At 41.6% G+C, this 22307-nt stretch overlaps 4 protein-coding genes across 4 annotated transcripts in view; 2 read left to right on the forward strand and 2 right to left on the reverse strand.

Annotated features, from left to right (window-relative positions):
- The window catches only part of LOC120286963 (MDIS1-interacting receptor like kinase 2-like), a 19914-nt gene extending 17279 nt beyond the window's left edge, over positions 1-2635 (forward strand). Inside the window, exon 6 of the mRNA XM_039299577.1 lies at positions 2466-2635. Coding sequence (XP_039155511.1) covers positions 2466-2635 — 170 coding nt within the window. The remainder of the gene's footprint in view (positions 1-2465) is intronic.
- An 804-nt stretch (positions 2636-3439) lies between these two features.
- LOC104440752 (probable 3-hydroxyisobutyrate dehydrogenase, mitochondrial) lies at positions 3440-10164 on the reverse strand. The gene is given in 8 exon segments (XM_039300819.1): positions 3440-3860; positions 5365-5449; positions 6242-6287; positions 6290-6380; positions 7190-7285; positions 8008-8090; positions 9556-9670; positions 10076-10164. Coding segments are annotated over 6 exon segments (393 nt in total). The 5' UTR covers positions 8074-8090; positions 9556-9670; positions 10076-10164; the 3' UTR covers positions 3440-3851.
- Positions 10165-14696: 4532 nt separating this feature from the next.
- LOC120286964 (early nodulin-20-like) lies at positions 14697-15285 on the reverse strand. The gene is made up of 2 exons (XM_039299578.1): positions 15079-15285; positions 14697-14978 (listed from the first exon to the last, which is right to left on the reverse strand). Exons 1-2 carry the CDS (start codon positions 15283-15285, stop codon positions 14697-14699), a joined length of 489 nt encoding a protein of 162 aa, XP_039155512.1.
- Positions 15286-18848: 3563 nt separating this feature from the next.
- On the forward strand, positions 18849-22213 carry LOC104439370. The gene is made up of 7 exons (XM_039299579.1): positions 18849-19206; positions 19819-20260; positions 20566-20641; positions 20734-20823; positions 20907-20951; positions 21245-21367; positions 21891-22213. The coding sequence occupies exons 1-7, from the start codon at positions 18849-18851 to the stop codon at positions 22044-22046; spliced, it is 1290 nt and encodes a 429-aa protein (XP_039155513.1). The 3' UTR covers positions 22047-22213.
- Positions 22214-22307: the final 94 nt, after the last annotated feature.

Consider the following 22307-nt stretch of genomic DNA (forward strand, 5'->3'; position numbering starts at 1 on the left):
TGGGAAGAGAACTCATGCTCGCCTGAATTAGGCCAAATCCTCCACATCTCCGGCACCATCACCGATATCAGCATTGACCTTGAGATGAAAGCCGAATCAAAATACTAGTCGAAGATTTGTGTGTAATGTGAGAGAGAGCCTGGGGATTACGCGGAGGGGATGGATGATTGGAAGGTGACAAAGGACCCCATTGAATTGGATTTGGAACTAGCATTACAGGCTAAAAGTTTGAACTGAGATTCATTCCGTTAGGATTTTGTATTTATGCATGTAGTCATAGTTGTGCCTACTTTTTCATATTATACTTTGAAAAATGATTATACTACCAAAAATAAAATATGCTCATAGGTTTGTGTAATCAATTTATTCTGTGTAGCCTAAACATAAGTTATGATTCTCCAAGAATGGATGGTTCTCCGAAAAAAAAAAATGGCATGTCTAAATACTCGTTGCGCCTTTTTTATTACGTGTTAAACAAATATTGTCGGAATACCGTGGAGGGATGGGCAAAGGAGTCGGGATGGGCTGTGCAAGCCCAGTGTCTGGGCCTACTTGTCATCCCATACCATGAGTAAAAGAACATGTGGCCTTGCTCAGTAGGATGTGGGCCCACTAAAAGGCCCTTCTTTTGAGGGCCCGACACTGTTGAAATAGGAAAGTGCGCCACGGAATCCGTTTGCGTTTTGGATAATTCTCACAGAGCATTAAAAGAAAAGAGAGACAGAAACAGAATGCAAAGTTAATTTGAATGTGTCGATATGTGAAACCGTGATTGATCTAGTCGTTTAAAAAAATCTAAGTGGGAGAGCATATTTTTCCAAAGACTGGCCAATTCACTTATTTTGTGAATTATATAATCTTTTCACTTTCACGGCTCTGAATGTTATAATCTAAATTAATAGTCCAATAAATCTCACTGTTAACATCTGAGTTTAAAATCGTACTTGGTGATTTTTATTTTATTTTTTTATTACAAGAATATTTAAGAAAGATTGAGTTACAAAATAATTCAAAGTGCATGGAATATTGAGATATCCTTTTTGAAAAATTAGAGCATAATATTGTTGAAGAATTTCTCCAAGCAAAAATCAAAATTTTAGAATTCAAAAGGTATCGTCAATAAATGATAGGTTCAAAAAGATTTGTTTACAAAAATATACCATATGGTAATCCTAAAATAAGAAACCAACAATAGATAGGTTGCCACATGTCAGGATGACATAGAAAAGTCTTAAATAGCCACGAGGAAAGAGGACATATGATAGCACCAAGCCCATTAGATTAGATACATATGGATTAAACATTTTTTTTTTCTTTTCAAAACTCTTTTTTAACTTTTGTAAAGGGGATAGTGAACGGCATTGCATATTCCGACCAGAGAAAAAGACATCAGATATAGGTCTTGCTCTCTCTTTTCCCATTTGTGATAGGGGTAACAACCTAAAAGAGTAGTTTACTTTGCAAAGATATCTTACAAATCCTTATTACGCTTATAGTTCATTCAAGAGAACTATTATCATATTTTACAGGTGTTACCTTTCCTGAATGTATGACAAGATAAGCAAGGAACCAAGCCGGTTCCACCGATGCAGTCTGCCGGTCCGGTTTGGTCATGTTCTGCTCAAGGCACCAGAAACTAGATTAATACCGTGAAAAACACTCAAAACCGGCTAATTCAATCCATTCCCGGTTTTACCCAAAGCTAGTGCTTTGCCTTATATTGATTGACTATAATTTCAAAATCATTTTATCTTAAATTCTCTTTTGGGTTTTAATGTTCATTTGAATAGGATTGACCGTATTTCAATAACGTTTTTTTACCTTATTTCCCACGCAATTTTGAATAGATTGCAGCTCGTGTTGCACTTTCAAACGAAATCAATAACAAGTAGAAATAATTAATACACATGTTACGTTGAGATACAATTGAGGCTATCACAACACAAATGGCGTGCTTTATTGGTTGTGTTTAATGCGATGCTAAAGAGATCCTCCGATCAGTTGGAAAGAATTGACCAGAACTACGAGGGAAGGTACCGGAAAAAGAAACAACAGTTAGAATTTGTCTCTGGTATATTCAGATTAAATAACATTTAAAGATTTCAAATGCTCAAACTTTCTAAATTAGGGTTTATGCATGCTGCCAAAAGAAATATCTATGGCGTAGGTCAAAGTTCATCAAGAACAACACTAGCTTCTAAATAAATAAATAAAACAATCATGTACTACCTTTTGACCTCTGGAGAAAAAGGAAAGGAGGCTAGCTCTAGAAATTTTTCTTATTCCGAGAGTTCAACCCAGATTGCAATGTTCCTCTGAACTGTATTGAGATATATTGAAGAAATGCATTGAAATCAATAGAAGTATCGTTTCTTCTAAGGAGCATCTGCAATGTGATCAAGCTGTCACGTAAAATGAATTTTTATCATGTTTGCATCTGCAATTGAACTGGAGAGAAATTTCAGGTCTAATAAAATGTGAAGAGAGTGACTCAGAACGAAGCCACAAGTTTGATGCACGGAAGCAAATTTTTGGCTTTAAAGTTCTGGCAACTATCGGCCACAAAGAGGGCTCCACAATTACTGAACTGCCAGGTGCTTTTGGACAAACAAAGGTCGAAACCATTGGACTATAATGCGAAACTGCTTAAGGAGATAATAATACATCAACCACTTTGCTGTTTTATATTGGAACAAACAGAAGAATGAGGGGAAAAAAGGAAACCCTTCTTGGGCATAAATGTTTGATGCATTAACCTGAAAGCTAAAAGTCTGATTAACCCTGTAGATGCCAAAAGACATCATAAAAAGTCTCAGACTCTCAGCATTTTGAGCAATGATGTTGCAATTAACAATCTTCACTATTTACCCTTCTGCTCATCGATGCCAGAATAATAGTGGCGGAAAACACAAGAGAAGTCCTTGCTTTCATGTCCCTCTTTGCATAGCCCCGAGTATCTAGAGAAACAAGTTGTATTGAAAAAACAGTATTTTAGCCGAAAAGAATCATCACGAACAACAGTAATCAGACATATAGGAAATCATACAATTTTGTAGTTGTTTTGAAAAAATTCCAAGAATCAAAGTTTGCCTTGAGGCACAACATGAGAATGCTTTCCTTTTTATTATTTTCTGGCAATGGTGAAATTTTTCATCTCAACAACTCGTCAACTTGTTAATCCATATGTTAGGCCGCTTACTTTTAACACTGTAGTTGAATTTTAACAAGATAAAATAAATGGAGCGAGTCTAACATGCCCAAAAAAAAGTACTAATCTTTAAAGAAGGAAAATGGTGAAATGAAGTCGAGAACAATGAAATTCTGAGAATCAGCACAAATGGGCAAAGTACTTACATGTCTTGTGCTTGGAAAGTCAATGGGCACTTGACACCAACCTCTTCAGCTGATGATTTCGCAAGATTTAAATTTTAGCCTGCATCTCAGATAGGAATTCAATGATTTATATTTTATTCCAAAAAATTGCACATACACAGAAACAGATCACAAAGAGAAATCCCTCATCATAGAAGATTCTTCTAATTGCTCTAGTGTTTCTTCTCTTTACATTTGGCTGGTGTAGAGTGTGTCCTACTTTCCAGTCTACAGAAGCTGGGTCATGCCACTAGGCCCAACTGCTCATGCAACTACATGAATAAATGTAATAGCAGAACAACTGCAGAGCAATCGACTGCATATACTTAGTAGAAGCCAGGTAGAATTTAATGATATAATAAGCCGTACAAAGATAGGGACCCTTATTAGTCCCTTCACCATTCCAGCAGAAGGCTTATGCTATATTTTTAATGAAGAGAGAAGGAAACAAACTAAGGAGGGAAATCAATAAATTGCTTTCATATTGCCTGTTATAGATGAAACAAAAGACCTAAACATGCTGGCTTTAAGGAAGCATATGTAGAGAATAATAGATTTCACATTAGACCTCTAACAAAGGAATCTAAAATACGGAGAATGCAGAGAACAACAGATTGCTGCCAGGAGGAAGTAGATAGGGGATTTTGTCACGCATTGGAAGTTTTTACGGAGTTCTATAGCAGATGCTGTCAGAAGAAAGTTTCCTTTGAGCAAGCACCCTTCTGAGTATGATAAGCATGCATTATCATAGTAGGAATCTCAAAGTACACACGTCACTATCATTAATCATGCGCAAAGAAAATTTTCCATCAACGTTTTTCTTGCATAAATTCCTATTGCGAATGACTTAAGGTTCTGTTAGCTAGTCCACCATGTTCTGTGTTTCAGACAATGAAAGCCAGCCTATTCAAGTAACTTTGAGTAAATCGAGAACAACAATGGAAATATATGCATGCATATACAGTCAGGTCACACATTCTCAGCTTATAGGCTTGAGTGAGAAAGAGAGGGCCAGACAACAGGGGAAAGGAAGGTGTAGAGAATTCAATGCATTGTGAAGATTCAGATTTCAAATCCTTTCTTCTTGAACATCATTTTGTTTGATGTCATTGTAAGTTGGATAGCTCTTTACGATTTGGTAATTACGTTGAGAATATCAACCACACCCACACAAAAAAGGGTTAATGAAACGAAAAACCCAAAACTAGTACATTCGTGATAAATATATTCCAAACTAATTTTTTGACTACCGAAACCCCAAACCGATACACCAAAAACCCTAAACTGGTACATCTGTAACAAATTTACCCATTGTTAGTTTTAGTTAAATTGAATAGTACCACAAAAAATCACAAATTGGTAGACCTATGATAAACGAAGGATAAAACAAAACCGATATACCCATCAACAATCATATGTCATCCAACTCAGAAATTTGACGGTAAAATTTAACGAAAACTAATAGAAGGTAAATTTATCAGAGATATATCAGTTTGGGGTTTTTGGCAATCAAAAAGTTAGTTGAGGTAAATTTGTCACAGATGTACCAGTTCAAAAATTTTCATAATATTAACCCAACAAAAAATCTGAAGTGAGACAATTTTAGCCAAATGATTAAGTCATAATAAAATGTTTTTGTACAGTATGCCCGCAATACTTGCTGAACTTGTATTTTTATGCCAGGCTCCGAACATACTCTCTTTCACCTATTCCAAGCTGACTAAATGGATCAACCATCTATCTAATGAACAAGACAAATGTTATAACCAAAGGCATTAGTATGTTGAAAACCAATTGTCTCTTGATATTTTCCTCACAATTTGATCTATCCACATTCCCCCAACTAATGAAGAGATCGTGGAGGAATTGCCAAATGAAAATTGTCAATAAGGCAAAAGGGAGGCAAAGAGCAATAATTTTCGGCCAAGAATTCAGAAGGAAAAATAAAATAAACTCAGTTGCTTTTCCAAAAAAGCAAGTTCGAGTTATTACCATCAGCTTAGTTGCAAATCCACCATCATAGTTTCTTGAAGATGGAACACCTTCCATCACTCCAGGAACTGGATTATAAGCATCACTGTCATGCATAGAAATGTAGTCACCAGGAGGACGGTCAAAGAAAATTCATAGAATACATGATAAAGAGTTTATAAACACTGAATGGAACAGCATACAGGCATTTCATAAAATAGTAACTTTCAGACTATGATACCTATAATTAAATTTAGATGGCTGCATGGAAGCACAGGCTAATCAGCCATTTTACTTTTCTTAGTTCTAATAAACCACGGACTTCCACATAATATATTTCTACCGAAATTAAGACAGGTTCAATCTCATAATTGCAGAACACTCCAAACTGTAAGGGACCCCATATTATTGCCGGTGGATGTTGAGCAAGCTTGTTGGATCACCCAATATTATAGTTAATGTTTTCCATTCAGGAGTAAATCTTGGAAATCTGACATACACAGCACTTCCCGATAGAGATGACCTGTCGCCCTGTGAGACAGGGTCAGTCTTTCACTTTTCACTTGATTTTTCTCTTCCCAATCACACCCCCCACCCCCTTCTCTCCTCCTCCTCCTCCTCCTTCCTTTTTCCTTCTGCCCACCTATACACACCCTACACTCACCGAAATATCCATCGTCTGCTTCTCGGTCACACAGAGACAACATTTCCGTCTCCTCTTTTTCATTTGAGTGGACAAATTGACCAGCAGACAGCCAAGCAGAGGCAGCAGCTGCTGCCCAGTCTGAACCTAAATACGATGCATAAATGACTACAAGCCTTTTATGATGCAAAAGTGCTAGAGAAAGAGAAGTCATAATAACCCTGCTTGTGCCACAGAAAAGTGACCAATTAGTACCTACTCCAACATCGAGCACTTGAAGAGTTGAATACTCTTGTCAAGACGCAGCAATTCCCAAAGACTGACCAAGAGCAAGTGCCTCAGATACACCAAGCATGCTCACAGCCATCGCTAAGTTGTCGCAGATTTTTGCTGCCTAAGATTAAAGGACATTGAAATTTTTACAAGCAAGCACAGGCTGATGAGAGTAATTGTTGTTCACAATCATTACACATTCAAAATTATGTACTTCTATTGTCTCTTCAATGTATGTTGTTGTATCGAGGATGTGTGTTTAAACATTAAGAAATTCCAGAAAATAATATCAGTTTAGTCAATGGGACAATATCCGTCAAAATTTTCTGGCATTGAATATTCGAAAAATGTAGTGCATGTCATTAAGAGCCCAAGAAGATGCTTCGCTTGTGTCTTGTTCAATTAGGTTTCAGTTGTCTTTCATACAATAAGCATTTATCAACCTTTCAGTTTCAGCTATCTCTATGAATTATTCCAGAAGACAAGATGGATGTTCTACTTCAACGCAGGATAGAACTTGGTAAATGCACACCAAGTAGGACAATCCACTAACAATATAAGTAAAAGCAGGACTAAAGCAGCAACCAAGCAAAATTCTGCCTTCAGAGTATTACTAGTAATATGTATTGATACGAAAGGGAGCCACCATCTCAATCTATTTGTTGATGACAACAAGCTTTAGGTGCATAAGCATCAGTATTCAGCTCATAAGTGGCAACCTCCTTATCAGGCAAATCAAACAACCAATTCCAGCTTTAGCAGTGGCATAAAGAAAGCAACGAGGTTTTAAAATTTTTTTAAATGTTTCTCTCCTTATGCAATCATAAATACTAATTGAGGCTCATATCATCCTTGACCAGTACATGAATTAACACTTTCTAGTAAATGCACACAGATTATGAGTCATCGCACCATGATGATGGAACTCACCGAACCATTTCCTGCTCCACCACAATAAATTGTGCTTTTGCCCATGGCGAGGAGCAAACGCTTTGCTGTAAGATAAGCTTCTTCTGATCCACCAACCTGCCAAATGCCATGAAATATAACAAGTAGAACATTCAGTTAGGATGTCGAGGCAATCACTTTTCCATAGATCCACGTAAAATTCATTAACTATCTTCCCAATCCCTGCTATTTCTATAAGCTGTATTGCTGCATATAGTTTCATTTAGTGCACTAAAATGTAATATCTAAGACGGCGACAGAAGCCAAACTTTGCTTTTCGAATATTAACCAAATTCTCAGCTAGCCAAACTTTACCCTATCAGTAGTGACATTTTCACCAATTATTCAAGCTATAAAGAAACCATGGCCAGGACACTATTTTAAACTTTATAAAGGAGGCACAATTGCTTAAGGGCTTCTGTATCAACTAATCGATTCATTTCAGAGAAAAATATGATTACGAGGAGATATGGTTATCTGATTCCTTTGCGGAAATTCTCAGCTTCTTGAAGTGAAATTTTGTCTATAAGACGCCACAAAAGATAATCTTGACATGAGTGAGAATAAAGTGGTGCTCAAACAATTATTATGGTAATGAAGGTTCTTTACTGGAAATCAAAGCATGAGCAGCTATGGTTAAATATTTCCATCAATTAATGTTTATCGAAATAGAGTAACATGCATGAATCAGAATAAATACCAACTAAGAGTTATTCAAAGAGTACTTTTAAAAGGAAGTCCATACTCTGGAGCTATTATAATCATATCAGAATCTATCGACTGCACAAATCGAGCATTACCATGAACGTCAGTGAACCAGCTTCAGCAGCAAGAACACCTCCAGAAACAGGTGCGCCCAGCATCATAGGAACTCCACCTCCATCTATTTATTTACAAAACATATAAGCTTGTACAGCATATATATATATAACACAAGGAAAAAAAAAAAACCTAGAAACAATCCAAAGGGGCTAATTATCAATTGTTCTGGGACCAAAGATGATGTACAAAAGGCAATAAAAGAATATGTATGACTTATATAAGGTATGTAGTTGCCCTCGCCCTGCATCAAACAATCTAAGTATTCCAAGTCTGAGATTCCATATCTACTTAATACAGCAATTAAAAAGGGTGTCCAAGTGCACAAGGCTTCCAGCACTGTGGGAATCTAGGGAGGGGTTGATCTACGCATTTCAATCCTCCAAAGATAATCCTGATGGAAAATTACAAGCTCAAGTCTCATTTTGACAAATAGAAACAATAAAACCTTAAATTTCTCGTGGTGGCATTCCATCCAAAGTAATAAATCCTAGTAAGAGCACAGTAACTCCCACATACATTCCCCTACATAACACTGGAAGAGTGCATGTTTTTTCACATGGGCATGGAGAAAGCAAGATAGCAATGTGGCGTAAGTAATCGTGCCTGCATAGCAATAATCATATATCCAGGTAAATCATATTTTTAGAACGTTACGATGACAACAACAATCAAACGGCTTTCAGGACAGATGGACTGCATGCAATTCAGGAAATACTTAGGATGGAATGATGGGTTATTAAGCATGACACTTACAAGCACTGATTTCATTTAAAGGATAAGCCTCTGGAGTTTACTTCCTGTTACCTTTCTTTTTCTTCCCATTTAAAGTACAGTTAGACACAAGTGCTGAAATCTTTCTCGATGTTTGGGGATCAATAGTAGAAGAATCTATCAATAACCACGGTCTTAGGAGATTTCCACCATGAAGCAATCCATTCGGTCCTGTGTATACGTCAAATACCTAAATTAATCATATAGATAGATTATCCAATTTCATCCTTATATGCCTTTCACCTAGCAAATTTTATGAGAGAGGCCCCACAAACACAGTGACAAACAACTTACAGGGTAAGCAAATTGTTTTAAAATAACATTTCTGCATTGTACAGCATGCTCCTAGCATACATTTACATTTTATACGTGAAATAAAAATGTCAATGCCTAACACGAGTCCAAAGGACTTAAAGTGCTCCTCAAAAAGGAAAACAGGACCTCTTCATCAATACCTTATGGTATCAGTTAATGCCAATGATCTCCCACCATATATAAGATCACATATAGCCCACGGAAAGAATGGACCTCTGAACATTAACAAGCTTCAATATTCACTGTTGAATCATTTACCTCTCTTTGGTTAGTTCAATTCACACCTCCTAGTTCATATCAGAACTACAATCACGACAATAATTTCTTTTTACAATCTATAGGACAATAATAAAGATTAACTTCATTTGTAATATAACCATACTGGCAGAAAAGCTACTGCAAGAAAAGGACAAAATTAAAAGAGAAAATTTAGAACTTAAATGGGAAGATGACGGCAACATTGTCACTATAACATCACTTTCTTCTGCAACTTCAAAAGGTGTTTTCTTGGTGGGGACTCCAAAGCCAGCAAAGATCTTCATGGCATCACCATTTCTAAAATGAATAATTTTTATTTAATTACACAAATGGGCATGGAACAGCTGCAAGAAACTAAATGCTCCACAATAATTGGATTGCAAGAATGTTTCATTATGTGTGAATACAAAATTGAAAAAGGTGATGCTACTGGGAAAGTCAAAGGATAGTCTGGACACTACTAGTAAAAATGGGCTTCCATCTAGTAAGAACTCTCTGAACATCTCCTAAAGGATGTGAATAAACCAAGATTATACTCCTAATCTGCTCATAACACATTCGTCTCCCCGTTGGTTTAGTCAATCATTTAATGTCAAAGCACTGGAAGCTCAAAACAGCAACATAATGAGATCATTTTGGAGTATTATCATTTCAAGGAAATGCATTTAAAGATTATTAGGTTCATAGAATACAAAACATTACATATCATGCACGGCAACATTGTATCCAGCTTTAACAAGATTCTTCGCCATTCTGGATCCCATATTTCCCAAGCCTATGAAGCCAACATTCTGAACATGCAAAAGTAAATTCAGCAGAGACAAAACAAGATATAAAAGCTGTAAGCGTACCAGTCATATGCAATTAACCATGGAAGACCCCATCTATGAATTAGCTGGACATGGTAAATTAAAAGGGCAATTTGAGATATCACTGAAGCTAAAAATTGAGCAAACCATGATGATGATGGATTAAGGTTCTTGACTCAACACAAAAAAAAAAAAAAATTCCAAGAAATTCATGGGTTGACAGAGCATACTCAAAAACCAAAAAGATGCTATGGCACCACATATGAATAATGTCTTGGATAGATAACTGGAAAAGGATGAAAATTGAATAATATACATGCTTAATTATCCGACATTGAATTGAAAATTTAAACATCAAACATAAACCTTAGTGCCTAAGAGAGCGAGAAGTTGAAATCTGTTCATCGACAAGTCTATCCTAATATTACAGACATCAATGAGTGCTAGAAAAAAGAGAATGATGAAGCATCACTTAAAGCTCACGCACAAGAACCGACAGACATGAACTAGATCAACATATTCAGTGTTATGTTGCCAGAAACAAAACAACCACCATCTAAATTCAACTGAGAATTAGCAATATCAAGATCCAACTCTCCCACAGAAGAAGCAAACAAGCAGGGCACCCAGTCTTTTTCCCATCTCAGACTTCTTGCAAGCACAAAGGGAAGTAATACCACAGACCATCACCAAACTCAAGGGTCCTTATTCGTTTCTACCACCGAACATCACTCCGCTCTATGGCTACCACTTCACTTCACAGTTCATACACGTTTGATATTCTTCAAATAGACTATTACATCACCATTCATGGGATTAGAGTTCAATGCAAAAAGCGGAACCCAATCGAAAGATGCACCAAGACAGATAAAAACGAGACCAAAGAATTCATTACTGGCTCACATAAGCAAATCTCTGTTGATATTCTAGAACCCAAAAGCGGTAAGCCACCCTTTTTTTCGTCAAACGTCCACAGACAACGTATCCCTTTACTTCTGTGCATCGAAGCGGTTCGCACAACAGAAGGATGAGGAGGAGGAGGAAGAAGGAGAGCTGGCTTTGCTTCCAAAGTTCGCCGGCTCGTCTTCCGGCGAAGAAGAGAGGCCGCGCTCCGGCGCCGGCGGTCGAAGGAGAGGGGACGGCGACACGTTGGGTTTGCGCTTAGGAAGAGAGAGGAGAGCTCTCGCCGCACGGCTCGCCATGGCCGTCTTCGATCTCGCCTTTCCCGAGTCGAAGCCGTGCTTCGTTGAGTTTCAGACCGAGAGAACAGCACGAACTACGAAGCGGATGATCGTCTGGCCTCGCTGGTCAACGCATGGTCAAAGTCTTGTCTTCTTCCGCCCACGTGGGGATATGCTTTATCTCCTTGCCGTCCTTGTCGTCTTTGTCTGCCACGTAGGATGATCGTCACCCTCCCGCGCAGAGTTCAATTGCATGACGCTACGTGCATTAAAATTGATTCATAAGATTATCTTATGAAGTGAATTTGACTAGATTGCCCCTCCCAATCCATAATGAATTACCTAGAACAATAATTTGGTAAGTTCGGAAGGCAGTCGACATCATTTGGTCCGACTCGATTAACAATAATTGTTCCTCCCATTGAGTCAGTATAGCATAACCAACTCCGGATTGGATCTTTATGTACTAGGTATAGTCGAAAGCTCAAATCAACTTCATGCATTTCCTCCGAAAAGCTCGGTCACCGGCGGTGACTCACCACCACTGTTTTCTGGACACGCGCTTAACCTGCTATATAAATTCATGTCAACATGCGCAATACATCGAGGGGATGCGACCCTTAACAACCCTTCAATTGCAGAAAGGAAACACTCCGCTAGTGACAATGATGAAGAGTTGACAGGTTCGTACCACCGTCGACATCATTTGGTATAAACATACCGATGTGCCGATGGGATTCCTACATACTAAATAGAGAATTACAGACATTCACGATGGGAATAGTAAGCACAGGCCAATGCGAGTCTTGTTCTTGGTTTGATCTTCCCCTCCCACTCGCTCTTGTATCATTTCCTGCTTTGGAAATCATCTTTTTTTTAACCTTACCTCTCGTCCCTCCTTCCTTTTGGTCATTTCACCTAATTATCTTAACACAATCGGGGGATTGATCATTTGACTCCCTTAACCCGTGCCCCCTTCCAGTTTGATCATTTTATGACCCTTTTTGGGTTTTCAAACCGGTTCCAAAGGTATTTGGGTTCCTAAGTCCATTTTTGACCTTATTTTCCCCACATCTGCTCTTCTAGTACCAATATCTTCCTATTTATTGTCCAACCTACTATGTTTAACACAATAAAGGGCATATAATGGATAAATTCCCAAAGCATTGTTTAATCGATTGAAGATTCCATATGCTAAAAAGTATAGGTTAATTGATTAAAGATTTTATATGCTAAAGTCACACTTGATGTGGATGTTTGGATCAAGTGTTCCAATAACAATCTTAGAACACTTTCCATTTTTTGATTAATATTGGAACACTTGATGTGGATGTTTGGATAAGGATAATATCGGAAAGTGTTCCAACATAATGGTTACCAACATCGGATACTTGATCCAAGCATCCACATCAAGGGTAACATCGGAAAGTGATCCAATATAATACATCCAAACATCCATCCATCCACATCAAGGGTAAATATTGGAAACGCCTGATGTGGATGTTTGGATCACTTGTTGTGGGGTTGGGAGTCTCTGCCAACTACGCAACAAGAATAGTAACTCCGTGAGCAATAAATGAAAAGTACAATCAATAAGCGTTTGGTAGAACGCTGTTCAAAATCGTTTTCGAAACAAAAAAAAACGTTTGTTCTAACAATTTTTAAACACGCATTTGGTAAACTTGTTCAAAATAAAAAATGAATAAACGCGTTTAGTAGATTTTATATTTTTTTTGTTTCTTTAATTTTTTAATATTTTATTCTATTTTTCCTTTTTTCCTTTCTTTTTTCTTTTTTCTTCTTTTGGCCGGTCGCCGGCGACCGCCGACGGGGCCGGCCTCGCCCCGGACACGGCGAGGCTCGCCGCCCCGCGAGGGCAAGGCTCGCCATGGTTGGGCGAGGCCGAGCCCGCCGGGGCCGGCGATGCCCGACGAGGTCGCCGACCTCGACGGCCGCCACCAACGGCCGGTCACCTAGGCCATGGCCGAGGCCGACGACCGGCCAAAGAAAAAAAGAAGAAGAAAAGAATAGAAAACGTTTTTTTGTTTCTTCATAAGTGTTTCTAGAGTAAGAAACAACTTTTTTTATTTCTCATTTCCGTTCTTTTTTGTTCGGAATAAAAAAACAGATTTTGAACAAAAACGCAAACAAACGAAGCTTTTTTTTTTGTTCTCGTGAACAAAAAAACAAAAATCTGTTCATAAACAAAAAAAGAAACGAAAACATGCACGCCCTAAGCAATCTAACCATGGATGTCATAAACATAAATGTAAAAGGCAAACGCATTAGAAGAATTAAATATGACTATTTAAAAAAAAATTAACATGAAATGTATCATAACGTGATTTATAAAAAATAAACGGGCTTTTATGTGATGCAAAAAGTAACGTGCTGAAGCGAAAACAAATGCGAAATGCTAACATCTATATTTATTTGTCATTATAATGTATGATCGTGTAAAAAAAATGCAACTGCTAATTACAGCTAAGCAAGCCATCCAAAGAAGCCATGAACCTTCCTAATGGTTTCCTCTTTAGGTGCAATTCTGAATTCTCTTTTTTTTTTCCCCTTTAACTATCTCTTTTATTCTTCTGTCAATCACTTAAAAGTCAAACTAATCAAACCCCAAAAATATACGTTGATCCCTGTGCAGATACCACCAAAGAAGGAACGACCATTTGATCGAACACTTCCGACTTTGAGTTTTCTGAAAGGACTGGTCCAAAGACGAAGAAAACGAACCTGTTGACACCTAAATATCGACAATCAGGTCATTTATTTATTGCATAGAAAATTATGGATTAATTTTATCCCTGAAAAAATATTAATTGCATAGCATATAAATTTATGTGCATTTACTTTTAATTTACATTTTTTTTGTATTTATTTATTGGACCGTGCGATGGATTCAAATTAGTTGACCGAGTCCACAAAGTGAGCAAGTTGGCCCAAGCTCATATCTTTTAATGATCAAAATTATCTCATGGGAAAATATAAATTTTGAAATTTTTCCGAAATATGAATTTTTGGATAGAGCAAATGGGTAAAAAAATATTACGATTTGTCTTTTGCAAGATTTGGATTTAAAGAAAATGCCATCGTAATCTTAGATCTTTATCATTATGAGATAAGTTGGTGGAAAATATTGCGGATGTAGATTCGAAGAAGAAATTGAAATCCTAATTACTTCCCCTATAAAAGACGACCTAATATTTCCCTTAATTATTGGCCTCTTAATTACAAGCCTATTTCCCTCTCTCTCTTCCTTTTTCTCCTTCTGAAGGAGGAAGACTGATGCTTCCTCTCTCGACTTCATAATTTCAGGTTCCTCATCTACGCTCTCTTCGGCGCTCGCTTCCTCTCTCGGTGGGTGTCACTTCTTCGCTCTCTTCTCCGGCGCTCGTTCTCGTTGGGTCTCACTCTACAAAAGGCATCATCATCACTGCTTTCATCCATGAATTCATCTCCTTTGTCTTCGGCGTCCGCCATGAGAGCGAGCGAGGGCGCGAGTGAGACCCGACAAACTACTTCACGAGGAGTTGCTCCAACGCCAACGGGCAAGACCCAGGCGCCGTTTAGTCGAAGCGGCGAACGAAGCAGCGGCGGCGAGGGGCGCTGGAGGCAAAGCCATGGACGAAAGCTGTGGCGTTACCCAAGACGCGGATTTCGCCCGTCTTCGGTGCGCACTACCTCGTCTCGATGCCGGAGTACGCACCGAAGACGAAGGAGGAGACGACGAGGGGGACGGGGACGGGGTTGAGTATATCCTTATAGAAGATTCGCAGACGGTTGGCACTGGCGACGGCGGCGGCGATGAGGGTGCCTCGGCTTTGGCTCGAGCGGGATTGGGCGAAGAAGGAGTGGAATCGAGGGTTGAACGGTTGGGAGGAGGAGATGGAGGAGGAGGAGGAGGCGAAGCCATGGACGAAAGCTACAGAGCGTTACTCCGACACGCGGGATTCCTGCCCCCGTCTTCGGTGCGCACTACTCCGGTACGTCCTTTTGGATTGCATATATAGATAAACAAATTTACTTAAAGTGGACTTCCAATGTGGTAATTGTGGGGGATAAGAACTAGTTGCTTGTGTAGACTGAAAAGGCAGTCCTTTCGCGTGCTAACTTGCTATTGAATCAATATTGACCCTAGAGAGAGAGAGAGAGAGAGAGAGAGAGAGAGAGGGAGGAAGGGAGGGAGGGAGAGAGGGACCCTAGAGAGAGAGAGAGAGAGAGAGAGAGAGAGAGAGAGGGAGGGAGGAAGGGAGAGAGGTTAAGAGGATCAAATTAGATGTAAACTGAATCGAATGAGAGGAGGGAGGGAGGGAGGGAGAGAAAGGTTAAGAGGATCAAATTAGATGTGAACTAGAATCAAATGAGAGGAGGGAGGTAAGGAGAGAGAGAGAGAGAGAGAAGTGAAGAGGATCAAATTATATGTAACCTAGAATAGAAGCGGCGGCGGGGGGCGCTGGAGGCAAAGCCATGGACGAAAGCTACAGGGCGTTACTCCGAGACGCGGGATTCCTGCCCCATCTCGATGCCAGAGTACGCACCGAAGACGAAGGAGGAGACAACGAGGGGGACAGGTACGAGGACGGGGTTGAGTACATCCTTGTAGAAGATTCGCAGACGGTTGGCACTGGCAACAGCGGCGACGATGACGGTGCCTCAACTTTGGCTCGAGCGGGATTGGGCGGAGAAGGAGTGGAATCGAGGGTTGAACGGCTGGGAGGAGGAGATGGAGGAGAAGGAGAAGGCGAAGCCATGGACGAAAGCTGTGGCGTTACTCCGAGACGCGGGATTCCTGCCCCCATCTTCGGTGCGCACTACTCCGATACGTGTTTTTGGATTGCATATGTAGATAAACAAATTTACTTAAAGTGGACTTCCAATGTGGTAATTGTGGGGGATAAGAACTAGTCGCTTGTGTAGACTAAAAGGCAGTCCTTTCGCGTGCTAACTTGCTATTGAATCAGTATTGACCCTAGAGAGAGAGAGAGAGAAAGAGAGGGAGGGAGGGAGAGAGGGAGAGAGAGAGAGAGAGGGAGGGAGGGAGGGAGGGAGGGAGAGAGGTTAAGAGGATCAAATTACATGTAAACTAGAATCAAATGAGAGGAGGGAGGTAAGGAGAGAGAGAGAGAAGTGAAGAGGATCAAATTAGATGTAACCTAGAATAGAAGCGGCGGACAAGCAGCGGCGGTGAGGGGGCGCCGGAGGCAAAGCCATAGACGAAAGCTACAGGCGTTACTCCGAGACGCGGATTCCCGCCCCGTCTCGATGCCGGAGTACGAACCGAAGACGAAGGAGGAGACAACGAAGGGGACGGGTACGGGGACGGGGTTGAGTACATCCTTGTAGAAGATTCGCAGACGGTTGGCACTGGCGACGACGGCGGCGATGAGGGTGCCTCGGCTTTGGCTCGAGCGGGATTGGGCAAAGAAGGAGTGGAATCGAGGGTTGAACGGTTGGGAGGAGGAGATGGAGGAGAAGGAGAAGGCGAAGCCATGGACGAAAGCAGTGGCGTTACTCGAGACGCGGATTCCCGCCCCCGTCTTCGGTGCGCACTACTCCGGTACGTCCTTTTGATTGCATATGTAGATAAACAAATTTACTTAAAGTGGACTTCCAATGTGGTAATTGTGGGGATAAGAACTAGTTGCTTATGTAGACCGAAAAGGCAAGTCCTTTTCGTGCTAACTTGCTATTGAATCAATATTGACCCTAGAGAGAGAGAGAGAGAGAGAGAGGGAGGGAGGAAGGGAGGGAGGGAGAGAGGGACCCTAGAGAGAGAGAGAGAGAGAGAGAGAGAGAGAGAGGGAGGGAGGGAGGGAGAGAGGTTAAGAGGATCAAATTAGATGTAAACTGAATCGAATGAGAGGAGGGAGGGAGGAAGGGAGAGAGAGGTTAAGAGGATCAAATTAGATGTGAACTAGAATCAAATGAGAGGAGGGAGGTAAGGAGAGAGAGAGAGAGAAGTGAAGAGGATCAAATTATATGTAACCTAGAATAGAAGCGGCGGGGGGGGCGCCGGAGGCAAAGCCATGGACGAAAGCTGGGGCGTTACTCCGAGACGCGGATTCTCGCCCCATCTCGATGCCAGAGTACGCACCGAAGACGAAGGAGGAGACAACGAGGGGGACAGGTACGAGGACGGGGTTGAGTACATCCTTGTAGAAGATTCGCAGACGATTGGCACTGGCAACGGCGGCAACGATGACGGTGCCTCAACTTTGGCTCGAGCGGGATTGGGCGGAGAAGGAGTGGAATCGAGGGTTGAACGGCCGGGAGGAGGAGATGGAGGAGAAGGAGGAGGCGAAGCCATGGACGAAAGCTACAGTGGCGTTACCCGAGACGCGGATTCCTCGCCCGTCTTCGGTGCGCACTACTCCGATACGTGTTTTTGGATTGCATATGTAGATAAACAAATTTACTTAAAGTGGACTTCCAATGTGGTAATTGTGGGGGATAAGAACTAGTCACTTGTGTAGACTAAAAAGGCAGTCCTTTCGCGTGCTAACTTGCTATTGAATCAGTATTGACCCTAGAGAGAGAGAGAAAGAGAGGGAGGGAGGGAGAGAGAGGTTAAGAGGATCAAATTAGATGTAAACTAGAATCAAATGAGAGGAGGGAGGTAAGGAGAGAGAGAGAGAAGTGAAGAGGATCAAATTAGATGTAACCTAGAATAGAAGCGGCGGACGAAGCAGCGGCGGCGAGGGGCGCTGGAGGCAAAGCCATAGACGAAAGCTACAGGACATTACTCCGAGACGCGGGATTCCTGCCCCGTCTCGATGCCGGAGTACGAACCGAAGACGAAGGAGGAGACAACGAGGGGGACCGGTACGGGGACGGGGTTGAGTACATCCTTGTAGAAGATTCGCAGACGATTGGCACTGGCGACGGCGGCGGCGATGAGGGTGCCTCGGCCTTGGCTCGAGCGGGATTGGGCGGAGAAGGAGTGGAATCGAGGGTTGAACGGTTGGGAGGAGGAGATGGAGGAGAAGGAGGAGGCGAAGCCATGGACGAAAGCTACAAGGCGTTACTCCGAGACGCGGGATTCCTGCCCCCGTCTTCGGTGCGCACTACTCCGATACGTGCTTTTGGATTGCATATGTAGATAAAAAAATTTACTTAAAGTGGACTTCCAATGTGGTAATTGTGGGGGATAAGAACTAGTTGCTTGTGTAGACTGAAAAGGCAGTCCTTTCGCGTGCTAACTTGATATTGAATCAGTATTGACCCTAGAGAGAGAGAGGGAGAGAGGGAGGGAGGAAGGAAGGGAGGGAGGGAGAGAGGGACCCTAGAGAGAGAGAGAGAGAGGGGGAGGGAGCGAGGGAGAGAGAGGTTAAGAGGATCAAATTAGATGTAAACTAGAATCAAATGAGAGGAGGGAGGTAAGGAGAGAGAGAAAGAAGTGAAGAGGATCAAATTATATGTAACCTAGAATAGAAGCGGCGACGGCGAAGCCGCGGCGGGGGCGTTGGAGGCAAAGCCATGGACGAAAGCTACAGGGCGTTACTCCGAGACGCGGGATTCCTGCCCCGTCTCGATGCCGGAGTACGCACCGAAGACGAAGGAGGAGACAACAAGGGGGACGGGTACGGGGACGGGGTTGAGTACATCATTGTAAAAGATTCGCAGACGATTGGCACTGGCGACGGCGGCGGCGATGAGGGTGCCTCGGCTTTGGCTCGAGCGGGATTAGGCGGAGAAGGAGTGGAATCGAGGGTTGAACGGCTGGGAGGAGGAGATGGAGGAGAAGGAGAAGGCGAAGCCATGGACGAAAGCTACAGGGCGTTACTCCGAGACGCGGGATTCCTGCTCCCGTCTTCGGTGTGCACTACTCCGATACGTGCTTTTGGATTGCATATGTAGATAAACAAATTTACTTAAAGTGGACTTCCAATGTGGTAATTGTGGGGCATAAGAACTAGTCGCTTGTGTAGACCGAAAAGGCAGTCCTTTCGTGCTAACTTGCTATTGAATCGATTGACCCTAGAGAGAGAGAGAGAGAGAGAGAGGGAGGGAGGGAGGGAGGGAGGGAGGAAGGGAGATAGAGAGGGAGGGAGGGAGGGCGGAGGGAGGGTGGGGAGAGAGAGAGGTTAAGAGGATCAAATTAGATGTAAACTGGAATCGAATGAGAGGAGGGAGGGAGGGAGGGAGGGAGGGAGAGAGAGGTTAAGAGGATCAAATTAGATGTAAACTAGAATCAAATGAGAGAAGGGAGGTAAGGAGAGAGAGAGAGAGAAGTGAAGAGGATCAAATTAGATGTAACCTAGAATAGAAGCGGCGGACGAAGCAGCGGCGGCGGGGGGCGCTAGAGGCAAAGCCATGGACGAAAGCTACAGGGCGTTACTCCGAGACGCGGGATTCCTGCCCCGTCTCGATGCCGGAGTACGCACCGAAGACGAAGGAGGAGACAACAAGGGGGACGGGTACGGACGGGGTTGAGTACATCCTGTAGAAGATTCGCAGACGATTGGCACTGGCGACGGCGGCGGCGATGACGGTGCCTCGGCTTTGGCTCGAGCAGGATTGGGCGAAGGAGTGGAATCGAGGGTTGAACGGCTGGGAGGAGGAGATGGAGGAGGAGACGAAGGAGGAGACGACGAGGGGGACGAGGACGCGGTTGAGTACATCCTTGTAGAAGATTCGCAGACGGTTGGCGCTAGCGGCGGCGGCGGCGATGAGGGTGCCTCGGCTTCTGCTCGAGCGGGATTGGGCGAAGAAGAAGTGGAATCGAGGTTTGAACAGCTGGGAGGAGGTGGAGGAGGAGAGGCGTGTTCTCCTTCGGGTAGATTTGGGGCCGATCCAGAGGGGAGCCAGTGGAATCGGGGCGAGATCGACGGTCTCTTTTGCCCTATATGCATGGAAGCTTGGACCGACGACGGTGATCATCACATGTGGTCCGTTTCTTACGTCCTCACTCTTTCCAGTCTATCAGAACTCAATCATTTGAAAAGCACCTCCCTTTCATGTCGTAGGAGATATGTATTTGCTGGAGTAATTGGTCTTGCGCCACTTCTATAAGCTTTTGCTCTCATAAAGTATGCAACTTTTGGGATTGGGACTGTCTTTATCGTTGAGTTCTCGGATTTAAGCAGCATAAATCGAGGCACATTCGTTAGTAAAGGTGGCGGCTTGTTTGGAATGCGTGAAAAATATTTGGGAATGCTATGTATCTGAAATTTGTTATGTTTGACGAGTGCAGTTGTCTTCCTTGTGGCCACATTTATGGCATGTCTTGCATCAAGAGATGGTTAAAGCAAAGGGGGAACTCGGGCAAGGTTTTTACTATACCTTTTGTTTGTAAATGTTTTCTGATTGGTCGGGGCACTCTTATTGCATATGCTTATGCTTATTCTTCTCTCTCCTTTAGTGTCCTCAATGCAACAATAAGTGCAAACTGAAAGATGTGAGGAAACTTTTTGCAACACGCCTTGTGACGGTAGATGAGGAGTCGCAGAAGGTAGTTTCGATCCCCAAAGCTGTTGACATGCTTAGAAGGATAAAAATGAGCTTACTTGGAATGATAGACTCTTTTGTTTGCAGAAAATCCGATTCCTTGAGGCCAAATGTGCTTCTCTTGAGAAGAAGGTAGAGATGATTGCCAGAAAATTCTAAGTTAGATGATTGTGTTGTAGGGTATGCCTACTTGTCACTGTTCGTAATTCTCTTAACTTTACCAAAATGTTCAATTTTCTTACTTGTTCTTTTTTGTTTGGTTTTGAATCTACGAGTTCTATCTTTGGTCGGACAAAAAAAATAATTTAGGGATTTCTTCTTAGGAATTATACCTGGAGTCTCTTAACTATTGGATTAGGCTAATTTGTTTCTGTTTGTTCAATTCTCATAGTGCAGAACTGCATTTTTCACATTGATATCTACAGGTTGCTGGTTGGCATATGAAAGAGGTTGAATGGAGAAGACAAGAAAAAGAATGGCATGTGCGTATTAATGAATTTGAAAAGAGAGAATCCGAGTTGAAGGAGAGACTTGATCGTCTTCAGGAGGTAGGCTTAATCCACATTCACTTTATGATTTCAATTTTTTTTTTTAGGCATAGACTTTCATTTAGCCTTAGCAGGTATTATGGTTAGTGATGCTTCTCGGGTGACTTGTGAGGTTCTGCTATCTTGCTCCATTGGCATTCACTAGTTTTGACGTGATAATTTGCAGGTACATCCATAGTTAGAGTTTCAAAATAATTTCTATTAGCTCTGCCCATATTTCTACTATGTGATTCTAGGAGTATTGAGGTTTCGAGCTATTCTAATTTCTTGGTTATCATTTGATGACACTTTTAAGTGCTTTTATTATGTTATTTTTCTGCAAGGATGCTTGTGGTGTTGTTGACGTCCTTTGCACAATTTTTCAGAATCTTTGTTGCTATTTAGCTGTAGCATCAGCAGTGCCACTAAGTGAAGCATTGCAAAAATGATAATGTATTTCCTATGTTAAGAAATCCAGAATCTTACACAACCTTATAGGTTATACTGAAGTTTTGCTTTGGTTTTTTATTTGTCGGCTCTATAGAGGACAAATGATCTAGAGCGCTTCTATGAAGTTTCGAAGAGCAGCCAGTTTGGATCTACTAAAGCTAATGCAGTACAGCAAAGACAATATACATCAGGTATAAATGAAAATGCTTCGCATTTGAGAAGTTTTCTAGCTCCAGGAAAAGTACTCTGATGACTTATATCCTGTAAGTCATGAAGGGGGATTTAGAATTCCTAGTGGAGAATCTAGCAATTTTGTAACACAAGTTTAGTTTCATACATTCATTTTGGCTTTGTTTTGTGCTCAAGGTTGGATACGTGCTTTTGGATTGCATATGTAGATAAACAAATTTACTTAAAGTGGACTTCCAATGTGGTAATTGTGAGGATAAGAACTAGTCGCTTGTGTAGACTGAAAAGGCAGTCCTTTCGCGTGCTAACTTGCTATTGAATC

The sequence above is a fragment of the Eucalyptus grandis genome, chromosome 8 (assembly GCF_016545825.1).
Source record: "Eucalyptus grandis isolate ANBG69807.140 chromosome 8, ASM1654582v1, whole genome shotgun sequence".
Classification (NCBI taxonomy): Eukaryota; Viridiplantae; Streptophyta; class Magnoliopsida; order Myrtales; family Myrtaceae; genus Eucalyptus; species Eucalyptus grandis.

Excerpts from the sequence above, each read along its gene's own strand:
- LOC120286964 (XM_039299578.1), bottom strand. The coding sequence starts at position 15,285 with ATGGCTTCGCCTCCTCCTCCTCCTCCATCTCCTCCTCCCAACCGTTCA. Across the intron at positions 14,979-15,078 it reads CGTCTCCTCCTTCGTCTTCG|CGCCCCTCGCCGCCGCTGCT; the intron begins GTGCGTACTCCG and ends CTTTGCCTCCAG.
- LOC104439370 (XM_039299579.1), top strand. The coding sequence starts at position 18,849 with ATGGACGAAAGCTACAGGGCGTTACTCCGAGACGCGGGATTCCTGCCC. Across the intron at positions 19,207-19,818 it reads GGTGTGCACTACTCCGATAC|AAGATTCGCAGACGATTGGC; the intron begins GTGCTTTTGGAT and ends TACATCCTGTAG. Across the intron at positions 20,952-21,244 it reads GTGCTTCTCTTGAGAAGAAG|GTTGCTGGTTGGCATATGAA; the intron begins GTAGAGATGATT and ends TGATATCTACAG.